At 38.4% G+C, this 13,935-nt stretch overlaps 1 protein-coding gene across 1 annotated transcript; it reads left to right on the top strand.

Moving 5' to 3' along the window:
- Positions 1 to 2,553: 2,553 nt before the first annotated feature.
- Positions 2,554 to 13,157, top strand: LOC105229708 (histidine decarboxylase). Its single transcript, XM_049451899.1, has 11 exons — positions 2,554 to 2,919; positions 5,109 to 5,687; positions 5,783 to 5,892; positions 7,877 to 7,930; positions 8,001 to 8,176; positions 8,248 to 8,516; positions 8,580 to 8,834; positions 10,804 to 10,949; positions 11,027 to 11,078; positions 11,172 to 11,333; positions 11,750 to 13,157. The coding sequence occupies exons 1-11, from the start codon at positions 2,892 to 2,894 to the stop codon at positions 12,814 to 12,816; spliced, it is 2,898 nt and encodes a 965-aa protein (XP_049307856.1). The 5' UTR covers positions 2,554 to 2,891; the 3' UTR covers positions 12,817 to 13,157.
- The last annotated feature ends 778 nt before the right edge of the window (positions 13,158 to 13,935 follow it).

The raw sequence follows: 13,935 nt of genomic DNA, 5'->3' as shown, positions 1-13,935 counted from the left end.
CTAAATTTTGGGTTTTGCAAAATCGTGGCTTCCAAAAAAACTGTTTTTTGTGAGAAAAATACACTGCCTAATGACTTAAAAATCGAAATTATCTTCAAAAATCTTTTTTTTTTTCGATCATTACCTGACATGTTTATCTAAGGAAGTTGTTTGAAAATCTTAAGACGATCGGTCTAGCTGTTTCGGAGAAATTTTCTTTACCGACTCTGAAAATAGTGTTTCGAGATAAACGCGTTTGATGCTCATATCACAGGTGGATACATGAAGACACTTTCTCCCTCATTTTCCAGCCTTTGCTCGACTAAAACTGAAACATCTCGGTAGATTTGCTTTGGAAGACCAGAACACATAGCCGAAACTGACATTAGCCACATCAACAATTATATGGAGACTCAAAGCGCTTCGTCATTTTGTAAAATACTTACATATGTTACAGTATATAGGATTATTTAGGTACCACAACAGAACGGCGTTCTTAGCTATCCAAGTGAGATCTCTGTTAGGATCGACCTCTTAACCTAAACTAAATATTTTATTTATTCGTAAAGTGTTTATTAACATCAGCTGTCTGCAAACAAAAAAATTTTATCATTTGTCATCAAAGACAATTATAACAGAATTGCTTAAGCCCCGTCAGACAGCTTGGCTCAAAGTCCAAAGTCTTAAAACAAGTACCCCATCGAAGGGCTAAATCTTTTCAATTTATTACCACTAAACAAATGCAAGCCATGTGGCTCCAGTTGTGCATTTGCGTGTATATTTTTTTCGAAAGTGTGATGTCTGTTGTATTATACTTTAGCCAAGCTGTGTTGCAGGTATTTTTCATTAGCCAATTTTAACCGAGAGAGCTACTGATTGGGTACCACTGAATTCTATATTGTTTTTTTAAGAGTGCTTCTATAAATCAGGGTATTTGCTTGTACTATATTTCACATATTGTGACAAAAAAGTTCCCGGAAATTGTAAATAAATCGCAAAATATTTAACTATTCATCAATAATAATTTTGTCGCCTTCAAAGTAATCCCCACCAGATGTAATATACTTAAGCTAACGATTTTTCCAGTTCTCGAATCACTTTTCATAAGCACTTTTTGGGATGTCCTTCATGGAATTTTGTTTTATCTCTTTGATCGACTGGAAACGGGTTCCAAGGAGCGACAGTTTCAGTTTGAAGAACAATAAAAAATCTCACGGAGTCAAATCTGGTGAATACGGTGCTTGATCGATGATATTCATTGCATTTTTGGCTTTAAATTCGGTCAAATTGTGGCTCAATGCGAAAAAATTCAGCTTTATCGTGCTGAGTCGAGTAATAGCGGGATTCTGTCTCTAGTCTCACCTCTTGTTTGCCATTTTGAATATACTGAATAGAGATCATCATAGATATTAATCGATTGTCGTTTCTTTATATTTTGTAAGCAACTCAAACACGAAAAGATGAAAACTAAATCAATTTTACATAAATTTCGTATATATTATGAAACAAAGTCACCATATACTTTTATTTTTATTGATAATTATGTTTTAAGAAACGCGTTTCATATCCAAAATATCCACAAAAATCATTTGAACGGCCTCGCGAGAGCTCTCTTGCCATCTCTCTAACACTTGTCAGACGATTTTCAAGCACCACATCTTTCAGTTTTTTTAATATTTTTACCAGTTGAAGAGGTCGAACGTTGTCCAGAACAAAGTACAAATGTATTTAATTTGTTGGGGATACAAAATTTGAGACAAATTCTTTGTTCGATATTTTTATCCATTGTAAAAACCGCAACGCACTTACCTCAGTACCATCTTAAGCAGCTGCTGTAAACAAACTGATTGGAAAATCGCGCTCATATTTGGCATAGAAATTAACCTACCAACTTAGCAAAATAAATATTTTTTTTGAAATATCATTTACCCGGAGAATTAAATAACAATTTTCGGGTGCTTTTTTATTACAATGTATATTTCATCACATGTTTTAACGTATACTTCGGACTTACTTATTTAGTCTACATACTTTTCTTTAATATGTAAATATATATATGTATGTACGTACCTGCATAAATATATTGAGTAAATATAAATATTTCTATTCACAATTTACAGTAACGCCATCGTGTATCGTGGTGCATTTTTCCGAGTCCAAATGTCAACTAATTGTCACTTTACAATAACCAATTCAAACGCCAATAACAACAACACCGCCAACCGCCCACCCAACAACCCAAACTGCATGAACATTAACGGTACACGCTTTTGAAAATATTTTCGCAGCTGTTACGTGTTTTCGGTAAGCGAACATTGTCTATTCTCATTTCCACGCATTCTCCTCAACGAAATAAAGAAGCCTTACAAAAGGTCATTGCAAACACACTGGTATGTGTGTGCATGGGCTTTGAAACCTTTTTGCGTGAGGCGCTCGAGTCAGCTGTGCGTGTAGACGTTCGCTAGAATCGTGGGCGAATTTATTTTTCCGCAACGAAATTAACGCTTCAACCGAAGAAAGCGAGTGTTGCGCTGCAGCAGGTGCAAGTAAAGGGCCAAAACGTAAGACAAAGCGCACTTCGTGCATTCGCCCACGTAAATTGGTTTTTCACTCATTCGGAATTTTTATTGGACATTGCGGAGCTGCATTAGAAACCACAAATCGTCATTCTCAACTTTTGCCCAGCGCAAATATTCAAAATCGCGATTTGTGGTTTCTAATGCGAGCTCCAAAGGTTTAATTCAAATAAATTTGGGTTTTTTCTTCTCATTTTACGCTGGCAAAAAAGTGACTTCAAGGAATTTCTCAGACTCAACTTAAAGTGCAGTCACCTTGAGCATACAACTGAAACCACAGCCTAGAACAAGCATTGATTAATTTGAAACGACAGCAGCAGCCTTTAAAAAAAAACCATGGATGTGAACGAATACCGACGACGGGGTGAGTAATAAAACGAAATTTATATATTTTTAAGCCAATCTAAATGAAACTAGAAACAGTTACAATAAATGGTGTGAACGGAAAATTGCTTAGGAGCAGCCAGGAAAAGAATTTGCAACCAAACCTCTATTAACTAAGTCTGCTCTGTGGGTGTCCACATATAAAAATTGCATTTGCTGCGTCAACGCTCAGCAAGCGCAGCAGCAGATCCCGTTATTCCAATTTTATTCGCATATAAATTTCAACTTAATTTAATTTGCCAATCCTTTGAAAAATGCAATAAAAATAACAATAACACACAGCACACAGCACAGTGTGAACCAACGGAATCGTAAATGGTCATACATATGTGTATGTATGTATGTGTGTGGATGTGTGTCGACTTCGTGTCTCATGTAAAATCATTTCGACATTTGCATTCTATAGTCTAAACTTTTCGTTTCGCTGGCACATAATCAGATTTTCAGAATTTCTTCTGACATTCGGTTTGCCTTCTCCACTTTTCCACTTTCACCCATCCCTTGTCGTTTGATTTGGCTTCGCTTTGCATTCTGTCTCGTTAGCCAGTTTAGCTAAAAGTACGTTTCATCATTTTTGATTTCTTCCGCGTTTATCCCTTTCGCACAAATTCGCCAAGTCCAACATTTATTTTGAAATACACACGGAGCCACATGAATCATTTCGAAATTTTAACTTAATGCAAATAAGCTGACTCGTTACAAACGTCATGTGACTAATGAAATAAAGTGAAAGTATCTCTTTTGTATATTTAATCTTAATTTTATTTTTTGATTTGCTGACTGCGCATTACTTTGCAGTGCAAGCTCGTTTTTGAATTGTTTCATTGTTGATGTGAAATACGGGTTTTAAGCGCACCCAATTAATGTTTTTTGGAGTGTCACTCTTAAGGACCGAGTTGTAATATTTGTATTATAAAAAATATATTTAAGATTTTAGCATATAAAAAATATATATATTTGAAGAGAATGCATCGAGTCTCCACTGTAATTCCCTTTAAGCTACAAACTTAAATATTCCAAAAAATTGTGGTAGACTCATAGCGCTTTGTCGATTTTTGAGAGTATTTTCTATCAATATTTGGAAGCAGCTAGGTATCACAATGTACCGGCGTACTCAGCTGTATAAGTGGGAGCTGAAAATTCAAATTTAGGTTTCAGTGATTTCATTTTGATACACACGCTCTGGAAGACCATTTCCAAAATAATCGAAATCGTCGAGTCACATCTTCGTTTGTCCAGAAATTAAACATTGCAAAATAAAAGCGTTTGGAAGCGTATAAATAAGGCTGGATACAAAAAGAAGCTCGATGTACGGGTATCACACGAGTTTAGCAAAGAAAAATTTCATGGTCCAAATTTTCTTCTGAATTTCGCTGCTGAAGTGAAATTGATTCAGTTCTGAAGCTGATGGTTACTGGTGATGAGTCGACGCAAACGATGACCAAGCTTAGACGGACAAGAAGGTTTTGTTAAGTGTTTGGTTGGTTGGGCAGGAAAATTACTACTATATCTACTATGAGCTTTTACTGCCCCCTTTCTTCCGAACTCTTAATTCGGACTTATTTGGTCAACAATAGGGCCATCTGAAGGAAGCCATTGATATCAACTGCCCAGTTTTGACCGTAGGATAGAAATTGTGTTCCATCGGGACAACGCCAGGATACTCACATCGATAGTGACTGGTCTAAAGCTCTGGGAGATTGGTTAGAAGATTTTTATGCATCCAGTTTATATTGCGGACCTGGAACTTAATAATTATTACCTGTTTCTGCCAATGACAAGTTAGTTTGCTGGTGAAATATTCTCTTCGGGAGAATTTTTTTTGTCAAAAAAGGGTTTATTTTAGAGCGACGTTATGAAATTACCAAAATATTGACAAATTATCGAAGAAACAGTGCATATTTCATCTGAACCGGATCATTCTAACTAAGCTTAATAAATCCTTAAATCCCATTAGGTTGAGATTGGCTCGAAAACATTAACGAAATATACCCAAAAGCAAGAGTTCGTAAGCACATCTCTGACGATCTGCCAATAAGTCGTCTTTAATTAAAATATTGTTAAAATTTTGACAGTAAAAAGCCGAGTCGAAAAATATCCAAAAGTTATAATATCGATATAATTTTCATAAAACCAAATACGAGTACAAATTTATTATTTTTTTGTCAGGCAAAGAGATGGTGGACTATATCGCCGATTATTTGGAAAACATTCGTGATCGTCGCGTATTTCCCGATGTCAAACCCGGTTACATGCGCGGCCTGTTACCCGAGTTTGCGCCGATCGAAGGTGAAAATTGGGATGCCATATTCGCCGATGTGGAGCGTGTCATTATGCCAGGCATAACACATTGGCAAAGTCCTCACATGCATGCCTACTTTCCAGCGCTGAATTCGTTTCCTTCACTACTCGGCGATATGTTAGCCGATGCGATTAACTGTTTAGGATTCACTTGGGCCAGTTCACCTGCTTGTACGGAACTCGAAGTGATTGTTATGAATTGGTTGGGCAAAATGATTGGCTTGCCAGATGATTTCTTGCATTTGCATAATAAAAGTCCAGGCGGTGGCGTCATACAGACGACGGCAAGTGAAGCTACGCTAGTGTGTCTGCTAGCAGGGCGCACGCGAGCCATACAACGTTTCCACGAACGTCACCCCGGTTTTCAGGATGCGGAAATCAATGCGCGACTAGTTGCCTATTGCTCTGATCAGGCACACTCAAGCGTGGAGAAGGCAGCACTGATAGGTAAGTGTGCCGCTCAGCTGAAGTTTTAATCAGCTTACGAGCTAAACACACGCTTACGGTCTCTCTCTTACTATCTCTTTTTAATTAATTCACAGGGCTCGTGCGTATGCGTTTCATTGAGGCCGACGACAGCTTGGCGATGCGTGGCAAGGCGTTGCGCGAGGCCATCGAGGATGACATTAAGCAAGGACTCGTGCCGTTTTGGGTAAGTCTGCAACAAAAAATAAATAACTAATTTATATCCTATTAAAATTGGTTGAGCAAAAGAGCTTAGCAATTAAATTCCGTCACTTCGTCCAGTAAATGCGGTGACTATTACTCTTCGCCGATGTCCATAAAAGTAGACGTGCCTGCTCTTAGCTGATTGCCTGTTACCCCTTTGCATCGGATCCCATTGGGACCAATTAATATTAAAGTCGACGCGAAGTAGATGCGTTTCACCGCTAAGTCACTTGTCGGCAGGCGGCACATGTCATGTGCCATACAAATTGCTTGGTATTTTGTTACAATGACTCCAAAGAGGATTAAATCTTACATTTGCTGCCAGCAAAGTAATCACTGTGTTTTGCGCATTTCGCCGCAGAATTGTTGGCATGAGCGTTGGTGAAAGGAAAATGGCAAACAATAAAGAAGCAACTGGTGTTTTTGAGAGAAGTAATGCCTTCATCATTCAGTCGAAAGTGAAATGTGCGGCCTGTTTTCATATTTGAACTAATTGAGCAACGTAATATTTATGTTCTCTTAAATGAGAAATGAAACATATACATGTATATATATATATATATATATAATATATAGATATGTTTACATACATATTTTTTCGGGTGAGAGGTTTGAATACGCCTTCTGTATCATCAATGCTATCAGTAAAGCAATTGTATGGCCACTTCCAGAATACTGAACATCTCCATCTAAGGAACAGACACCCAATCTGGAACCAGGTTTGCATTATTTCAGTGTAGTATTTCATTTTTGTCATTGAGAGACTTATATCTGCGCACCTGCGTTCATGTGCTACCTTTTGTTACGTGACAAACTTGCAACGTACACATGTTTCTGGATAATTCCTCCTTTCCGGAGATACTTTTTGAGACAAGCGTTTGTTTGATGACAGGAGATATTTCGTCTTGCCCTCGTTCACTGTTGTTTCCTTTACATTGGTAGGGTTTATTACGTGGCGGATCCCAAACCCAGCGCACAACCCTGGGGAGGGGATGTTTCGCTTTCTCATATTTGCTCGCCTTCAAACGCTACTCAGAGGTAGGTGTAGGTAGCCAGAGGTACTTGGTCTAAGACCGGAAGTTGTGAGCTGCATGAGCCATATACTTATATAAAAGAAATATGTTTGGTCACATGGCTCCACCTCTTTATTTACTTTCACTTTCAAGTAATTTCTTTAGTACCCACATCTTTTTCTTTCGAATCCTAGATCACCTGTCATTGTTAGGAAAGTTGCGACACTGAGGGCTACTGTGCTGTGCATTCTGGCCAATATTTCGCCCCGGTTTTCCCATTTTAAGATATCAGCCCAAAACTGTGCTTCGTATAATAAAGCGCTGATAATGGTCCGTTAAGATAATTTTCGCTGCATGTGGCGTGCTGGATCTAGTCTAGTCTAGTAGATAGTTTAATATTTTTGTGTCCTTGGAAAGCCCGTATTGTACATGAACGTCGACTTGCATCGAGAGGTATACTCGTATGCTTATCAGTTAGCAGTTTTTTTCGTTGTGAGCTGAAGATTGTACAAGTCAGGCCATGTTTGGACCTGATTTAGCTTTCTCCAGACATTTTCTACATCTCGGACTGTTTTTACTGCTACGATGTCGTCCGAGTAGTCGATTCATTCAGCATCTGAAGTTCTAGTAACTATATCGTCATAACTGAAGGCTCGATAGGTCTTTTGATGCTCCCAATATAGCCGCTATCCTCTCTCTAGTACAACAGTTTTCTATTACTAAGGTAGCTGCGCAACACAGCTATGTGTTTTATGTGTATTCCAGAATGATCGCTTGAGAGTTTTTATTGATCAGGACGACTCTACATGTTCCAGGCCTTGAGCTGTCTCTCAAATTCCTAAAATTTACGAAGAATCGCACTATTATTTTTTAATGAGATCTCGATGATATTTCATTTTCCTCTGCCTCAAATTACTTATATCTTGCATCTTTCCTTGAAACTAATTTTTTCAGGTTTGCGCCACGTTGGGTACTACGGGCTCATGTTCCTTTGACAATTTGGAAGAGGTACACACCGATATATTTCTCATAATTTTAAAGTCACTACAAGTATTTACTATATTTTTACTGCATGCAGATTGGTATAGTTTGTCGCGATTTCAATATTTGGCTCCATGTCGATTGCGCTTACGCGGGCAGCGCTTTTATTTGCCCCGAATTCCGCACCTGGCTGCGGGGCATTGAGAAAGCAGATTCGATTGCCTTCAATCCATCTAAGTGGCTGATGGTACATTTTGACGCCACAGCATTATGGTAAGCGATATTTCGATATAAAACCTCTATATAAAGGCAATCCTTCCTTTACAATCCAACAACCATTTAAGGATTAAGGACAGCACCGCCGTACATCGCACCTTCAATGTGGAACCACTTTACTTGCAGCATGAAAACTCTGGCGTCTCCATTGATTACATGCATTGGCAGATACCGTTAAGTAGGCGCTTTCGCGCTTTGAAAGTTTTCTTTGTATTGCGTTCGTTCGGCATTAAGGGTCTGCAAAAGCACATACGCGAAGGTGTACGTTTGGCGCAAAAGTTCGAAGCGCTCGTGTTGGCCGACCACCGTTTCGAGATACCAGCTAAACGACACTTGGGTAAGGCGAGGAAATTGAAACTAAAGTAACGGTAATAATGATGTGACTTCTTAAAATCCTTAGGCATGGTGGTGTTTCGCATCAAAGGTGAAAATGAGATCACTGAACGTCTGTTGAAGCGTCTCAATCATCGCGGCAATCTGCATTGCATACCATCCTCTTTGAAAGGCAAGTATGTCATACGATTCACGGTGACTTCTACAAATACAACTGTCGACGATATTGTGAAGGATTGGAACGAGATAAGGCGCGTTGCGTCCATGATACTGGACGAAATGAATATTACGATATCGAATAGAAATAAGGTTTATCTAAAAGGTAAGTTTGACATCTTATTTATATATATTTTTTTTATCTATAGTAGCTGGTAGCATAATCTGAAGAATTCTGTGACTTAAGTAAAAAAGCCGACATGTATGGGAACATGTGAAGAACTTATAGCAATTCTAGTGACGTTTTGCGAAGATTCTTTAGATAAGCGCCTAAAATTATGCAATTAAGAAATACTATAAGAAGGGCGAGCTTATAAAGTGGCATCCACTGTGCTGTGCTCGAATAGAAGAAGTTAGGTTTTTTTTTATAAAAGGCAATATGTCTCCTGTAATATGGTCCAAAGTGCAACACGCATATGGAAAAGTCAAACCTAAGACTCTTCACTATCTGGAGTACGGAGAAGTTGTATTATTCCCTTAAGGAACTTGAACGGCACAACTCCCAAGCTAGTGGTATATGCAGGCGGCATTGCCATTTTAATAAGGGAAGGCGTATACACACCATTAGCAATATTATGGCCAAGCGGGCTTGTGGTTGAATCTGCAGAAGACGGATCTGCTTATTTTCACTACCTATGTATGTACCTAAGAACCATTCCGACAGCGACTCTTGAACTAGTGCTGAACTAGTGCTACCCATAGACCTCTTTGCTGAAAACTGCGCAGTGAAATCAGCCGGAAGGACTACGTCGCTGCAGCAGAATTTTCATATAGAACCTTCGGGCACAGCACGGTGGGTAATGGTGGTTTGGCAAGCAAAGACTACAAGATCCCATTTTTCAGTTGGAAAAGAAGGTTTGGTAGCTCCGCGCTAATGTGTTGTTATACAGATGGTTCGAAGATGGACTACGGAATTGATGCCCAAAGTTAGACATGGGACAGCCTATTAAGCTGACGGATCACTGCAAGAGAATTCAAACAGAGATTATTGCTATTGGGAAAGCCGCGGGGCGAGCCTCTATTACATTAGGAGGAGACTGCAAAGATAACATCTCGTTTCGCATATCGGTCATAAGAGTCTAGGGAAGCAAGGTAGCAGTGGATAATATCGACCGGGACTTCACTTCTACTGGCCGACAAGATGGCATAGATTTGTGTACGACTGCCACTCGAAAACACCATCTATATTAGTAACCTCATGCACTGTCTATACGACGATCGATCTGAAACGAAGCATAGAAATGGAAGATCAATCTACCTGGGTGCAAAACTCCAAGTCATGTGTAAGGCGGTAGATCAGAAATACACAAAGTTACTATGGTACTCGATTAAAGTCTCACTCTTCACTATCTGGGGCTGACAGGCCGAAAAAACTGCAGGCAAAGTCAAACGAAAGATAACAGAGAAACACTTTTGCACTTGATCCATATTAGCAAGCTAACAACTCAAGCTCTTGAGGACCTCATAGTATGAGACATTGGAAGAGATATCGTTAGTGAGGCCAAAGCCTGTTGAAATTCACCTCAACCGCAGGCATACTAACGGATGACTACTTGTTATGAACTACGAAGCGGTCTATTGGTCTAAGTGCGGCCAAATGACCTACCGGACTAACCTAAACTAGCTCCTTAGAAATGATAATATAAAGTCCTTCAATGTTCCACGATTTCACAAGAGGCTTAAGTTTTGACGACGTTGAAAAGAGAAAAAGTGAGAAGTTGGAGATTTATATATCCATGGGAATGTGCGAAACAACGAAGACGAGTTAGAGTGATAAGATGCTAATGGAGCTATTCAATAACATAGAGCTTTTTGTCTGCGAAGAAGCATTTATTGATCTTTATAAGAGGTTTTCTGAGTTATATTTAAAATTATAAATGGCAATGGAGCCAGAAGAAGTACATAAAACTCCCATGATTATACTTATGCAATAAGTTTCTATAATTGCAACATTAATTCTAAGAAATATCAGTGTAAGATTAATTTACTGTTATATTATCAGATTTATATAAGAATCTTTTAAAACTGTAGACAAATGTCTTAAGACATCTCACATAACCTTTGTAAATCCACAGATACGAAAGATAAAAGCGAAGCATTTGGTTCCAGTCTTTTGCTCTCAAACTCACCACTCTCTCCGAAAATCGTCAACGGTTCTTTTGCGGCCATATTTGATGCCGACGAATTTTTGGCCAAAACCTATGCTGGTGTACGTATTGCTGTAAGTTTCAATGAATTTATAGTTTACCCACACAAATGTTAATATTTTTTAATTCACCACTGCTTCAATTTGCATAGCACCAAGAATCGCCATCGATGCGGCGACGTGTGCGCGGTATACTCATGTCTGGTAAAAAATAAGTGGCCTTGTGTTTTATATTTACATATATGGTTTATCAACTGTAATATTGAAATAACGGTTTTTCTCTCACACTATTAACAGGCAAACAGTTTTCATTAGACTCCCATATGGATGTGGTCGTGCAGAGCTCGTTCGATTCGGGCACGAATAATTCGAGCACCGAGGCAAATGGCAGCACAACACCAGTGAAAAAGAATAAAAATCCAAGCTCGATATGCGAAGATAGTGAAGAGTCCGCCGAAGGTATGCCGTCAAGGTAGAGTAGTCAGCTGATCGCTTCCGCAAATGCTAAATGATCTATTGTATTTGTATTTGTTGTTGTTATTGTTTGTATATTCCTTAAAGCTTTACCTGCAACGGCGTGTAGTGAAAGTTTGGCTTGATAAATACATGAATATATAATTATTTTAATTCAATGTCGGTAAGGGTGCTCCTGTAGGAAGTTTCTGTGGGCCCAAAAGCGAAAACTTCGAGCTAAACAATAAATACCAGATTTTTCTTAACATAAAAGTATGCTAGATTCCAGACGATATATATTAATTTAAGTATATTCTTTCATCATTTATATCATAACCTCACTCTGTGCGCATCCTTTACCGATCACTTGTACACTGTATTCGTGAAGTATTTAGTTTTACCAACGCACCTTGCTCAAATAGATTATCCAACGGTTAAACGTACCGCAACGTCGCCAAACTATTCAACCATGAAGATAGCGGCTGAATATCTGAGCCAAAACTCGATATCCGCTACAACGAACCTCGCATCGCCACGTCGCAAAAGCACCGCCACGCAAACACCGCAACATCACTACAAACCCTTGCATGCCACCTTAGATGAAGTCTCCGATGAGACGTCCGAGGACTTGCTCTCGGAGAAAAGTGTAATGGACACCGCGAATGCGCAGCTAGTGGCCGCTAGTTGCAAGCTACTTCTAGCAAACACACAACCAACTCTTGCCGCAACCTCCTCCACGGCGCCTGCCTCGCTGCGCACAACGCCATCACCGCCTCTGCCAGTGCCGCAACAGCAGCGCGCAGGCAATAATAATAATTTCACACAACAAATGCAAGCGATCAGTAATGCGGCAAGCGCTTCAACGCGCACCATCATGCGCGCCAACACCATGCAAGAGGTCTATCATGGTAAGCGTTACCTCGACACAGGTGTGGCTGTGGGTCCAGCCAACAATTACTTCTCCAACACCATAATCAATGCGAACACGCCGAGCGGCGGCACCACACCGACTACACCGAGCGCCGAAACACCGGACGCTGAATCGCAATGGAGCGCGCTATTTCACAGTTTCGATACCGCGCCGGCGCCCACCGTGCGCGGTGTGAGCTACTTGAGCGGTCGTCTACTCAATATGGATAGCGTTTCGGCGCGCTCCACTTCAACGCTGCCGAGTATTGACGAAAGCGCTTCCGAATGCATGTCCATCTCATCGACGTCCACACCGGCAGACACATTCAGTATGCCTGCGCAGCTGTTGTCGAACCGACACAATGTAACGCGCTTTTACAGCGCGCCAAGCGCGCGTCCGGCTGCGCCGTCAGCAACAATGCCAAGCACGTTGGCGTCATTTTCGTTAAACGCCATGACACTCTCCGAGGATGAGACGGACGCGGATGCCTGGCAGGTGGCGCGTTGCGGCAGTTCGGAGGATTACTCGATAACTTCATCGGGTGCACAATCGCGTTCTTCGTCATTAGATCTGGTTTGATTTTGGATGAAAGTGAACTAATGTGGAGAGTTGAAGTGAGTATATATATTTGGTGATGGGACTTTAGTTTATGTTGAGTTGTGTTTTCGTTTGAGTTGAAAATATAGAAAAATATAGAAAAAGAAGGAAATGTACATATAACGGAACTTGTAATGGCATGAAATGAATTTGGAAAACGAGACACTAAAGCTAAAGGATTATATAAAATTCGCAAATATCTACAAACATACTATATTCAAGATTTACTAATTAAAGAGTTATGAAAAAAAAATATTTAAATAAAAAAATAATATAAAATGTTAAATCATTAGTAAAGCCTTGCGTTTTTTGTTTATATTTTAGATTTTTTTTTTATTTTGTAGCTTCTACAAAAATATTTGTTTAAATTAATAAAATATATTTTAAAAATTAATTATAATATCTTGCGTCCAAATTTGTTTTTAATTTTTTTTTTTTATTATTTATATTAAATTTTCAGCTTAACTTGAAAGAATGTTTTCAAAATGTTATTATTTTTTTTAAATTTGTAGTTTTGTAGTTTTGTATTTTAATTTTTTCATATTTTTTATTATTTATAAATATTTATATAATTTTTAAATTTATATATATTTTTTTTAAATATTTTTCTTGTTATTTATAAATATTTTTTATTATTTTTTAATTCATATTTCAATTAAAAAAAAAAATTATTAAAAAATTTTACATTCATAAAAATTAATTATTTCCTAAAAAGTAGCATTCTTCTGCTGTGCTAGCAATAAATAGTGCATAAAACTCTACTAAAAACGTAGCAAAAATCCAAAAAAAATATATATAAACTTATCTAATTATTAACTATATACTTACATATACAAATATATTCAAGCGTTATAAAGCAGCTTTATTATATAAGCATATCTAACACACTCCAAAAATACATTGATATGTTGAGGAAATTAAAAAGATAAACAAAATTGTGTATACAAATATTTAAAGAATGCCGCTTATGAAATATACGTGCGTAGGACTTACTACTGAAGGCGAAATGCAAGCTTGCTCACTTACTATATCTTACTATAACCAAATATGCTACCATTTTGTTGAAGATGCTATATATTATAACCGAAAATATAACCAAAT

This window comes from Bactrocera dorsalis, chromosome 3 (genome assembly GCF_023373825.1).
Source record: "Bactrocera dorsalis isolate Fly_Bdor chromosome 3, ASM2337382v1, whole genome shotgun sequence".
Lineage (NCBI taxonomy): Eukaryota > Metazoa > Arthropoda > Insecta > Diptera > Tephritidae > Bactrocera > Bactrocera dorsalis.
This window is presented reverse-complemented; position numbering and strand designations above follow the sequence as displayed.